General features: G+C 19.4%; 1 protein-coding gene across 1 annotated transcript; it reads left to right on the forward strand.

Annotated features, from left to right (window-relative positions):
- Positions 1-1195: 1195 nt before the first annotated feature.
- PADL01_0309000 (phd finger protein, putative) lies at positions 1196-13120 on the forward strand (the record flags this gene model as incomplete). The annotated part of the gene is made up of 1 exon (XM_028683803.1): positions 1196-13120. One exon carries the CDS (start codon positions 1196-1198, stop codon positions 13118-13120), a length of 11925 nt encoding a protein of 3974 aa, XP_028536507.1.
- Between the last annotated feature and the right edge of the window lie 1399 nt (positions 13121-14519).

Consider the following 14519-nt stretch of genomic DNA (forward strand, 5'->3'; position numbering starts at 1 on the left):
AAACATTGCTTATATTATAATGAATGTTATGTATATATGTATTATAATATTATTCATCATATATATAATATATATATGTACTATTTTTTCTTCCTTTTTTTTTTTTTTTCTTTTCAATATAAATATATTATATATATATATATATATTCTCATCTTACATGCCCAATTTATTATTTAAAAAAAAAAAAAAAAAAAAAAATTTTTAAATAAAAAAAACATACAAAAATATAATATTACCTTATATATTATATTTTTTATTATTTAAAATAATTTTTTATATTTTATAATTTTTTTTTTTTCATAATATTTAAAAAAAAAATTATAATAAATTTGTTTTATAAATTTATGTTATTTTATATATATATATTATATGAATTACAAAGGAGCCTAAGAAAAAAAAAAAAGGCTATATATATATATATATATATGTATACTATCTTATATATATATGTATATATATATGTATAGTATATTATAGTAGTAAGTTTATATATAAATTGAATTAAGTGGAATATTATTTCCTATAAAAGAAGAAAATTTTAATATAATAATTATATATATATATAGATAGATGTATGATTGCTTGTTTTTATCAATATATTTTAATATATATATTATATATATATATATATATATTTATTTATTATTGTAAAAGATAATTGTTATTTGTAAAAAATGTGGGATGTAGAATAAAAACAAATACGACAGAAATATATTATATATATGTTGAATATATATATATTTATATATTTATATTTATATGTTGTTTCCTTACATTTACAACACATTTGTAGAATGACAAATTTTTCATGTAGAAAAAAAAAATATATATATATACATATATATAAATTGTTGTCTCTTTTTTTTTAAGGGGGTGGGAGTATATAAAACGTTTACAATTATAATACATAAAAAATATATATATAAATATATATATAAATATATATATATATATATATATATATATATATATATATATATATATATATATATATTTATATATATATATGTTTATGTGTTTATCTTTGAAAAAAATGAACATGTAAAAATATATGACTTGACCCCTTTGAATATAAATTTTGTTATATATTCATTTGAATAGATAAACCTTAAGATATATATATATATTTATTTATTTATATTTATATTTATTTTTATTTTTATTTTTTTGTTGTTAAAATTACATGATGAAGATATGGATGGCAATATATCAAGGAAGAGTTATATAGAAATATTAAAATATTACAGTAAGGATGAGAATAAAATAGGAGGATATTCTAGTGGAAAGAATAAAAGAAAAGATTTAAATATTTACGATATATATTATAAAGATTATTTATATGATTACTATAAAGATTGTAGTAATAATAATAATAGTAATAGTTATTTTAATAAGAATAATAGAGAATATACAGATTGTTTAAAGACAGATAATTCATTTTTTATGACAACATTAAGTAATATAAAAAAAGATAATGATGATAATGATATAGATTGTAATAACAAAGGTATTTATAATAATAATAATAATAGTAACAATAATAATAATATTAATAATAATAATAATAATATTTTTTGTTTAAATGTGGAAACTTTGTTTTCTTTTTTATTTTGTAAAAAGAAAAATTACTTTTATCATATAAAAAATAAATATTTCAATGAAAAGTTTTTTCAATCAAATAATAATATTAAGAAGAAAAAAAAGAAAAAAAAAAAAAAAAAAAAGAAAAAGGAAAAAAAAGGATTACATGAAGAAAAACAAATATATGATGAATATGATGATGAAGAAGAAAATAAAAATAAATTTTTATATAATATAAAAAAAAGTCAAAAAAAAAAAAAATATTATATAAATAAAGAATATTATTATGTCAAAAATTATTATCATGATATAAAAAAAAATATTAAATTAAATAAACAAAAAAATAATAATACATGTACTATATGTTTTATTAATAATAATAATAAATATATTGAAAGATGTACATTATGTTTTGTACATTTCCATTTATATTGTTATAAAACATATTGTGATGATTTTAATTTGAATAATTTTATTTGTGATCTTTGTAAATATAATATAAAAGATAATCACACGTATCTTGAAAGAAAATCACAAGTGATAACTATTTATAGGAATAACAATAATAATATTAATAATATAAATAATAATTATATACAACAACAAAAACATTGTACAAATGAAGATCCTTTTTTTTCAAATAATATTAACAGTTCAGATGAAAATAATTATAAAAAGTATTCATTTGCTTATCCATTTAATTATAACATTAATAGGGAATATTGTGATGATAACATCCATTGTGATGATAACATCCATTGTGATGATAACATCCATTGTATTGATAACATCCATTGTGATGATAACATCCATTTATATCATTTAAAAAGAAAATTACAAAATAAAAAAAAATGTTCAGGTAAAAATAATTTATTTGAATATTTTTCTGACCATGAGTTTTTTTGCACAACTAAATATCTTAATAATGAAGAAGATCATGATGATGAAACAAAAATAAATAATATTAATAATAATAATAATAATAATAATAAAATGTTAAAACATATATATGATAACACAAAAAATAATATATGTGATGAAAAGAATAAAGAAAATCTTTCTTCTTGTGATTACATTCGCATGTGTCCTAATGAATATTTTTCTGAAGATATTTATAATAGTAATAATAATAACATACGTTTAAACAAATACAATAATATTTATAAAGAGAAAAAAAATATATATGATAATAGTGTTTTAAACAAATATAGTTATAATAAATATTGTGATAATTCAAATAATTCTATGAAAAGAAAATTTATAGATTTTTCAAATTGTAAGGAGAACCAAATATTTTGTATGATATGTAAAAATATGAATACAAATGTTCTTATGAAAAAAAAAGGAAACAATGAATGGTATCATGTTTGTTGTTTATATTATAATAATATTACAAAAAATAATTGTATATATCATATATATGTAGAACATTTTTTTTTTAATCATTATAATGAAGATTATTTTGTAAATATGTATGGAAGTTTAAAATATATTAATGAGATTATTATAAAAAAAATAAAAGATGAATTATTAAAAAATTACAATATTATTACACATAGTCATTTCTTTAATTTTCTTATGAATCCATATTATTATAATTTAACATTGAAACAAATCAAAAATTTAATTTTTTCAAATTTTATTCTAAATAATAATACTATCTATTCTAATTTGCAGTCAATATCATATCAGTCATTGATTAATAATCATAGACTAAGCTTAGATGACAGAAGAAGCGTCGCCCCTACTTATCAGAATGATTTACATAGAGGGAGCATAAATAATTTGTTGAATAATAAACATGATGATAAAAAGGGTAGTGTTGATAATAATAATAATAAGAATGATTATGATGATGATGATTATAGTGATTATAGTGATGCTAGTTATAATAACAGTGATTCTAGTTACAACAACAGTGATGTTAATCATAATATGAGTGATTCTAGTTATAGTAACAACAAAACTTCTAATAAATTATCAAGTGATGATACACTTTTAAAAGATAAGAAGAAAAGATCCACATTAAAAAAAGAAGACACAGTAAAGTGTCATCAAAATATAAATATACAAGAAAAAGAGAAATCATCAAAAATGTATTGTATGAACACTAATAATTGTAGTGTAGTTAAAGAAAAGAATTATTTTGTAAGAGATTATATGCATATTATAAACAATCTTAGTGATAATGAAATGAATATAAATTTAATGAAATCATCAGGATTTAATAACTTATTTAAAGATATCGAACATTGTATACATAAAAGAGATTTTATTAACTTAAATATTTTAAAACATATTAAAGAAAAAATTATACATGTTTTAAAAAATAATAATAAACAAGTCTGTGTTTTTTGTAATCAATCGACAGGAATAAAAACAAAATGTATGTTTCCATCGTGTTCTACATATTTTCATATATATTGTTATTATAATAAATACATGCAATGTATGAAGAAAAAAAAAAACGACCTTCAAAGTGCTAGCCAAAAAAAAAATAGAAAGAATCAGCGCTCAACATCTATGAAAAGAAAAGGAGTAGAAGGAAAAGAAAAGAAAAAAGAAAAGGTTACTAAGAGAAGTAATAAATATGATGATAGTGTATATGAAAGTGAGGAGAAAAAAAATAATGTCGACAACAAAAGTAAAACTGACAATAAAATGAATAATAATAATAAAAATAATAATGATAATGGTGATGATAATGATAATGATTGTTTGGAAGAGAAAAATGAAGGAGAAAATGTAATAAAAAAAAGAAAGAGAAACAAACGCTCACGTAATAATAATGACGATACATCTTCTATAGTCATGTCAAATAAAGAAACTTCTAGACAAAAAAAAAAAAATAAATGTGCAAAAGATAATAGTGACCAAGAAAAGGAGACACCTAATAAGACTAATAATAGATCTAAAAGAAATAAAGGAAAAAAAGATGAAGAAATGAGTAATATAAATGATGATAATATAAATAATAAAATCAATGATAATAATAATACTAATGATAAGTGTCATAAGGATGACAATGAACAAAATAAAGAAGAACAAAAAAATAATTGCAATAAAAATAGAAATACTAAAAGAAATAGAAAAAGTATTAATGATAAAGAAATAAATGATACATTGGATAATAAAAATAATGATACTGATAAGAAATTAAATAAATATAATTTTTTAATGGAATATCAAAAAATTATTGCTTCTGATAAAATAACAAGTACTACACATAATAATATGAAAGATGTTAAAGATGTGAAAGATGTGAAAGATGTGAAAGATGTGAAAGGTGTGAAAGATGTGAAAGATATGAAAGATGTAAAAGATATAAAAGATATGAAAGATATAAAAGACATTAAACCTATTAAAGATGTGAATGACAAAGGAGACACACAACAGGATGTATACCCAAGTGATGATAAAAATATAAATAATGACATAAAAAAAAAAACGCTAAAACTAAAAACGGATCAGGTATTTAATCCTCTAGCTGATTCTTCCTCCTCATCTACAGATTGTAACAAAAATTATAAAAAGAAAGAAAAGGGAGTGAAAAAAATTGGATGGAATGTCAAAAATATAAAGCTCCACAACAACAATAATAATAATAACAATAATAATAATAATAATAGTAAATATAATTGTCACAATACTATTGAACAGGAAGATAATAAAATTAAAAGTAAAGGTAATCATAAAAAAAATGAAAAAAATACGAATAATTATAATGAAGATGATATTTATGATGATAACGATTTTTCTTCTATCTCTTCTTTATTATCATCATCGTTGTTAACAAATAATGATGTAGATTCATCTTATTTATATAATAATTCTTTATGTGATTCATCTTCCATGTTTTCAAATGACGAATGTTTTTCATTGTGTTATTCTTCATTATCTTCTTCATATGAATATGATGACATAAATAATGTTAATTTAAAAAATAAAAATAAATTACATAATTTATCATCCTCATCTAAAAACAAATTAAATAATAATAAAGGTTATAATTATAATCATAATCATAATCACCACTGTGCTTACAGTCGTGATCCTAGTTGTAGTAGTAGAAGCTTTTGGGGGTCCATATGTAATACATCTGATAACATAAGTGAATCTGAGAGAACCAATAATTTGAGCTTTTCATCTGACAAGTCAGATAATTATTGTTCATCTATTTCAGATCATGAAATAGAAAGGGATGTAACTGTATATAGAAATACGTATCATAGAATTATTAATAGATGGAAAGATGCAAAAAAAAATACTGGCACTAAAAAAAAAGACATGAGTAATAAAAAAGGTCACAATAAAAACAAAATAAATGATAATAAAAATAAAATAAATGATACTAAAAATAATGAAATACATGATAATAAAAATAATGAAATACATGATAATAAAAATAACATAAATGATAATAAAGATTCTTCGACAGATGTACCGTTTGAAAGTATTGACCATCTAATAGAAAAAGAAGAAATAGACAATATTTTAAACACCTTAGGGTTATATACTTATAATTTAAAAAATAATAATAATAATAATGTATATATGAAGACAATCAAATTAACCTTATGTTGTGTCCATAGTAATGAACATGATGCTAAAGCTGTTATGAATATTAAATTAAATACTTTGAATAATAAAAAATATAATAATATAAATTGTATTTTTTATCATTATTATAACTCCTTTTTACATTCCTTATTTTATTCAGATGAATATATTCAGCTTATAAGAAAAGAAGAATATTTAGATTATGTTCAGAAGGAAAAAATAAAAAGAGCTAAATATTTGAATAAAGAAAATAAGGATGATAATAATAATAATAATAATAATAATAATTATGTAGACCAATTAATAAATGAGGATAACAAAAAAAGAAAAATAAATAATTTATCTATTAATGAGAATACACACAATTTGAGTGATCATAATAAAGAACCTAAGAAAAAAAAAAACAAGTCAAATGAGACACATATAAACGATGATACAAATAAAATGGAAACTAATACAAATGAAATAAATAATGATGAACAGAAAGATATAAATGGTGATAATATTATAGAAGAAGAAAAAAAAGAAGACGTATGTAAAAGTAATAATATTATAAGTAAGGTATTTCATTTTTTTGAAAAGAAAAATAATAATATAAAAAAAAATGAGCATAAAAAAGAAAACAATGAAAAAAATGATAAGGTGAATGAAGATAATATGGTATTACAAAATAAAAGAGATGATAATATGAATGAATCAAAAGAAAACAACAACAATAATAATAACAATAATAATAATATTAATAATAATAATATTAATAATAATACTGTGCTGTTTTGTAATAGTCCTGACAAAACAAATGATAAACATTTAGAACCCACATCAGAAGAAGAAGCTAATTCTTATAATGATGAAATGAATGAAAAAGAAATAAAAATATTTTCTAAATACATAGATAAAATAATTGAAAATGTAGAAACGAAATGTATTATGAAAAATAATGTTTGTGATGGTATTTATTATTTAATTAGACAAGAAGATGGTTTGAATATTTGTCAGAAGGTTAATAACAATACGATAAAAAAAAAAATGAAACAAGAAAAATATAATAAAAAAACAAAACAAAATAAAAATAAAAATAAGAATAAAAATAATTATGATAGTAATATATTTAATAATATAAATATTTTGAATAATCTTCCTATTGATATACAAAAAAGAAATTATATTAATACAAATATTATTAATAATAATATTATGAATATTAATAATAATAATATTAATAATAGTAATAGTAATCATAATAGTAATCATATAAATCTAAGCGATTTAAAGAAAAAAATTAATATTAATAAATATACATATTTATTTTATCGTCTACCATTATTCTTATTTGGAGATAAATATATTAACGATATAGATGATGTCAAAAGTATATACACTATTAGAAATTTTTTTAATCAGAATAATGATCTTACAAATACATCTAAGAATATTATGTATGTTATAGATTTATTGAAAAAATATAATACAAACAATAATGTTTTAAAAAAAAATAATATGATAATGCCACAAAAAAATTATATTCGTGAAAAAAAAGAACAATGTGCTGACCTTGAAAAAAATACTCATGTATTATTTAATGATAGTGTAGTCGATCCCTCAACACCACCTTTAGAAACAACAAATACAAATCCATTGAGTGATAATAATGTTATATGTCATGATAATATTATTGCTAAATCTTGTAATACTGAGACAAATGAATTACACGAGCATATAAATCATAATATCCTTAATGATGATAATTGTCATAATAATGCCATAAAGGAGAACAACCAACAAATTGAACCTAAAGATACTAATCCTAATGAAGAAAAGGTTATTTTAGAATTGGAAACTCAAAGGAGTGAAGAAAGAATGGAAGACCGTGATGAGGATGATGGTAAGAGCGGTGAGGATACTCGATTTGTAGATATAGAAACAAAAGTGGTAGACATGGATCCCAAAGTGGTAGATATAGAAACGAAAGTGATAGATGTAGAACCCAAAGTGGGAGATATAAACCACAAAGTGGTAGATGTAGAACCCAACGTGGTAGATGTAGATCCCAAAGTGGGAGATATAAACCACAAATTGGTAGATGTTAACCACCAAATGGTAGATATAAACCACAAGGTGGTAGATGTTAACCACCAAATGGTTGATGATATCCAAACTGTGGGTACATCAAATAATACTCCTACAATTAACGATTGCATGAAAATAAAAAAAGTGAAAAAGAACAAAAAATGTCAAACGCTTGTTCAAGAAAACGATTTGTCTTGTTACGCTAATAAGAATGTGAATGTAATATTTTCATTATTTGATAATGGAAATAATTGTTATTTATTAATATATGAATCTGAAAAAGATAATAAGAAGAAGAGTGGGAAGAATAAATCAATAAAAACAAAAAAGGATTATAATAATATAGATTATTTTTTTAAAGATTTGTATCACAAAATACATGAGATTAATTTTAATGAGGGTTCTTATAAAATATTAAAAGATATATTTTTTAGTATGATGTATAATATGAATAATATGAAGAATGGAGGTATGCAATATTTAAACAGGATGAATAGACAGAGTTATAGTAGTAAGATGATGAGCAGAGGTAGTATTAATATGAATAATATAAATAATAATAATATGAATAATTATCAAAATAATTATAATAGTAATAATTTTCAATATAATGAAGAAATAAATTATATAAAATTTAATGAAACGATATTAAATAAAAATACATTAAATAATTTATTAAAAAATTTTAGTTGTTTAAATATATCTAAGAGTGTTAATATAAAGTTAGTAAATATAGTAGAACTAAGTTATTATGATTATATATTTTTGAAGACACATAAAATATTTTTTTCAAAAAAAGGAGTAAAAATATATGATCATAGTAATAATTTATTTAACTTTCAAGACAATCTAAATGATTCTGTTGAGAAGAATAATAAAGAAACAAAAGAAAAAGGTTTAAAGAAAAAATTTAGATATTTATCATTAAAATTAAAAAAGATATTAATATCTCATTGTGAAGGAGCAATAAGTGGGAACCCTAACAACAAAGGTAAAAATATGAAAACTAAAGGTAACAACAATAATAATAATAATAATAATAGTGTTATTAATAATATGTTGAATGTAAGAGGACTTGCTTTAAATAATAAAAATAATGACATGAGTAATATTTTAATGACATGTAAAAAGAATAATATAATAAAAAATGAAACATTAAATATGATAACAAATAAAGGATTATTATGTTTAAATGGTGAAGGTGATCAATTACGTTTTCAGACACCTCTAGATATTAATACAAATAGAAAAATTGTAGACAAAAATAATAGTATATCCCGTGGCATTATAAATAAAAATAATATGAATAGTATGAATAGTATGAATAGTAATATATATAATATACGACCTTTTAATAAACAAAATGGTAATTCCATTTTCTTTAATGATACAAATCTTTTGAATAACATGAAGGATTTTTTTAAAAGGGGAGAAGAAAACTGTATAGATGATATAAATGAATTCTATAATAAAATTGGAACAAGTGATCAAAAAAAAAATAACTTGAATAAAAATATGAAATATAAAAATGCGATAACAAAAAATGTAAAAAAAAATTTATATTCTAAAAAGAAAGGAAAAGCAAAAAAAGGAAATACGAATAAATATAATATGCATATAAAAACAACTTCTTTATTATCATCAGCATTACCAGCATCATATATGAATACAATAAATATATTAAATAATAATAATAATAATATATCAAATAATAATAATAATAATATATTAATATTACTTATGAATGAATATATATTAAATAAAGATAATGATATTAATAATTATAATATAAAAGAATATTTAAATGAAATATTAAATAAATATAATAAATTTAATTTTTATGAAAATAATTTTGATATAGTGAAATATAATACTTTCATTGATCAGAAAATTGTACCTTCTGTTTCTTCTTTTAGTGTATTTGATATTTATAAGTTATTTTTTTTTGATCATAAAGAATTGGAAAAAATAAATAATGAACAAGACAAAATGAAATATATAAATGATGTTTTATTTAATAAAAATGCATTATTAAATTTTAGAAATTTTATAATGAAAAAAAAACATATTGACTATGTAAAAAAAAGTTTCAATTATAAAAATTTTATAGATATATCTAATTCATATCTTATAGATATACATCATATTCTATCCTTTGAAAAAAATAAAAAAATATTTTTTAAAAAAATTAACAATCACAGAAATACACAGGAAATAGAAACTATAATACATACAAATAAAAAGAGTAATCTAATATGTGATGAAAAAACAAAGGAACAAGAAATATGTAATCAGGTAACAAAAGGGGGTAATAATAATGATATAAATTATAATATTAATAATAATATTAATCATAATAATAATATAAATCATAATAATATTATAAATAATAATACTAATCATGTGCACAATAATGATTTAAACGGAATAGATATGAAGAAGAAAAAAAAAATGTCTTTTAAAAATGAATATATAGATATAAAAAACAATGTTGGTAATAATAAAAATGGAAGTGATGATATAACAAATAATATAAACAAAATAAATCAAATAAATAATGTTACAAATAATAGTTGTAGTGATGCTGCTCCTTATATACATTTTGATACACATAATGATATCCCAACAACACAATCTTATGACACCACAAATAGTTGCATTAGTCTTATTCATAATACATGTAATACAGATAAAATGAAAACACATGATATGCATGTTAAAAAAGAAAATGTAAATACAATTGATCTTCAAGATGTTAAGGAAGATAATGATAAAACTGTAAGAAATGACATAACAAGTAATATTTCTTTTTATAATAATAATTATAATAATTATAATAATTATTATAATAATTATTATTCTTGTTTTAATATAATAAACCAAAATGTTCAGAATCCATATGGAAATTTGTTTGATAATCAAAATAAATATGAAGATGAAAATTTTGATCTTCTAATTGATAAGAATTATACTAATCTAAAAAATTTATATGACCATATAAACGATGAAATTGTTAAGAATAAAATTTATTTAATTAGTAATATTATAGAAGAAAACCATACATACAATATTTCTGATATGCCTGTCTATATCAATTTTGTTTACTATAAATATTCTTGTGTAACTAATTGGGTTTATCTAGTCAATAACTTAAAAGATAGTTTTATCAAAGAAGAAACATTCTTTAAAAAATATGATATTAAAATAAACGTAGATATAAACCATAAGGAGGATACTAAACATCAAACAATCAAAGATAAAGGAGGTGATATAAAACAAAAGGAAGAAAATATTATAAATAACGATCATGTAGATGACAAAGAAAATATTATAAATAACGATCATGTAGATGACAAAAAAAGTGATATAAAGAACAAACAAAGTGATATAAAGAACAAAGACGATATAAAACAAAATACAAATCAAACAAATGAACTTAACGAAGAAGTAAAAAGTGTAATCAAAACATCATGTCCTGATAAATGTATTAGTCATGATAATAAATTATTAGATACCTTAGAACTATCTAAAGATAAAAAAGAAACAAATTTAAAAACTGAGAACGATATCAGATTGGATGCTCCATCAGTTCATATGGTAGATAAAACAAATGAAACAAATAAGAATAATAATAATATAAAAACACAAGAAAAAAGTGATGAAAACAAAAAAAAAGATGATAATAATAGTAACAATAATAATAAAAAGATAGAATCTGAAAGTATAGAAAAAACAAGCAACAATATGTGCAGTGTATGCTTTAATATACAAGATGGAAATATTAATATTTTATATAAGTGTATGAAATGCAATATATATGTTCATAAATATTGCTATGGCATATATCCTAAAAACAAAAGTGAAGATTTTTTATGTGATAGATGTGTGTTTAATAAATATGTAAAAAAATTATTATCAAATGATGATATTAATAATAATAAAAGTTCTACAACAAATATAAAAAAAAAAAAAAAAATTAGTAAGGGAAATAATACTCTTAATAATTCAACATCTTTGAAGAATCAAGCACATCTTTTATTATCATCAGAAAATAATAATATTATAATAAAAAATGACATCAACAATAATAATGGTAATATTATGAATGCATGTAGTGATAATTCAAATATTGTAATACCACTTGATAATAATATGAATACAGATATAATAACATGTCTTAATAATAACACTTTGAATGAAAATATAAATAATTTATTTTTTAATTATTGTTGTATATGTAAAAAATCAGGAGGCGCCCTAAAGAAAACCACATCAAAAACATTTGTGCATCTATTCTGTGTTATCTTTTTTATTTCAAATGTGTTCTGTCATAATATATATAATATGAATTATTGGAACGTCTATCAGCTGAAGGATTGTGAACAGATGTGTGATATATGTCATAAGAGGGGTGCTGTCATACAATGTTCTTATAACCACGAGAAATTAAAAGGTGCAGATGAAAAGAGTGGAGATGAAAATAGTGGAGATAAAAAGAGTGGAGATAAAAAGAGTGGAGATAAAAAGAGTGGAGATAAAAAGAGTGGAGATAAAAAGAGTGGAGATAAAAAGAGTGGAGATAACAAAAGTGTAGATAACAAATGTATTAATCAAATAGATATTAGAAAAAATATGAAGTGTAAAAAATATTATCATCCTCTCTGTGCTTATTTAGAAGGATATTATATGGATGTTGAAGTACATGACGATCAATATATTAAAACATTTTTTTATGATAATTGTTTTTCACATATAGATATAAATACATATTGTAATGATCATATCCCAATGAATTCTTATCAAGATAGACATATTATAAAAGAAAAAAGAAATAAGTGTTATGAAAGTAATAATATATCATATATGTTGCAAATATATAATAATCATAATACGATGATCAACAAATAATAAATAAAAAAAAATAAACATAAATATAAATATATGTGACATAATTATTATGAGGGTATATATATATATATTTTTTTTTTTTTTTTTCTTTTTTTTAAATATACATTCAACATATTATAAGTATATAATATTACTTTTTAATTTTTTTTTTACACCTTTTGTCTTAAAATATATATGTTTTATTTTTTTTGAATATTTTTAAAAACAAAAACTTTATAAAAATAACATTTTTAATGATTTAATTTTAATACATAAATAAATATATATATATATATATATATATATGTATGTATGTATGATAATTCTTAAAATAAAAAATTTTGTAAACACATATATACATGATATATATTATGTATGTATGTATAATTTTTTTTTTTTTTTTTTTTTTTTTTTAAATAAAGCTGATCTACTTATATATAATTACACTTACATGAACGCTCAAAATTTTAAGACACTCAACAATCTTGTAAATAAAAAAAAATATATATATATAATATATATTTTTAATATTATGCATAATTTTCCAGAATATTATTTTTCTACACCTTTTATTTTATTATCCTTATCTCATAACATGTTTGGAAGCAAATTAAAAAAAAAAAAAAATACAAGAATATCTTGTGTATGTTGAACATTTAATTTTTTTTTTTTTTTTTTTTTTTTTTTTATACGTTTAAGTGCACAATAATATTAAAAAAACAACAAAAAGGAAATTGTAATAAAAACAAAACTGAAGGAATATAATATATATATATATTATGTAAGTATATATTTTTATTTTTTTCTTTTTATTTTCCTACATATATATATTTTTACATATAAATCAAAAAAAAAATAACCGTGTTTTTTTTTTTTTTTTTTTTGTTTTCATGCCATTGAAAATTATAATATATATATATATATATATATAATATATATATAATTATTATATCCCTTTTTATAAACACTTAAGGTTCTGATATTGTACTCATAATCTAATACAATTATATTTTATTATCTATATGCGTAATATTATAAGATATAAAATAAAATAAAAACATTTATTTTGTGCAGCTCATATTTATATATATTTTATGTATAGGCATTACATATATATATATAATATATATAATATTTATTTATTATTATAACATGGATCTATATATATCAAAAGAAAGGAAAAATATAAACATAAACATAAATATAAATACATACATATATATATATTAGCATTTATAAAATCCTTATAATTTTTTTCTTAATTTTTTTAAATATATCCTTCTTCATAAGATTGTACTTTTTTTATATCAACGTACAATAAAAAATAAATATAAACTAACATATTAAATGAAGGGGCCCTCGCTGCAAAAGTGGGAAAAAAATATACTTATAAAATAATATATATAATAATTATTATTAA

The sequence above is a fragment of the Plasmodium sp. gorilla clade G2 genome (assembly GCF_900097015.1).
Source record: "Plasmodium sp. gorilla clade G2 genome assembly, chromosome: 3".
Classification (NCBI taxonomy): Eukaryota; Apicomplexa; class Aconoidasida; order Haemosporida; family Plasmodiidae; genus Plasmodium; species Plasmodium adleri (nom. inval.).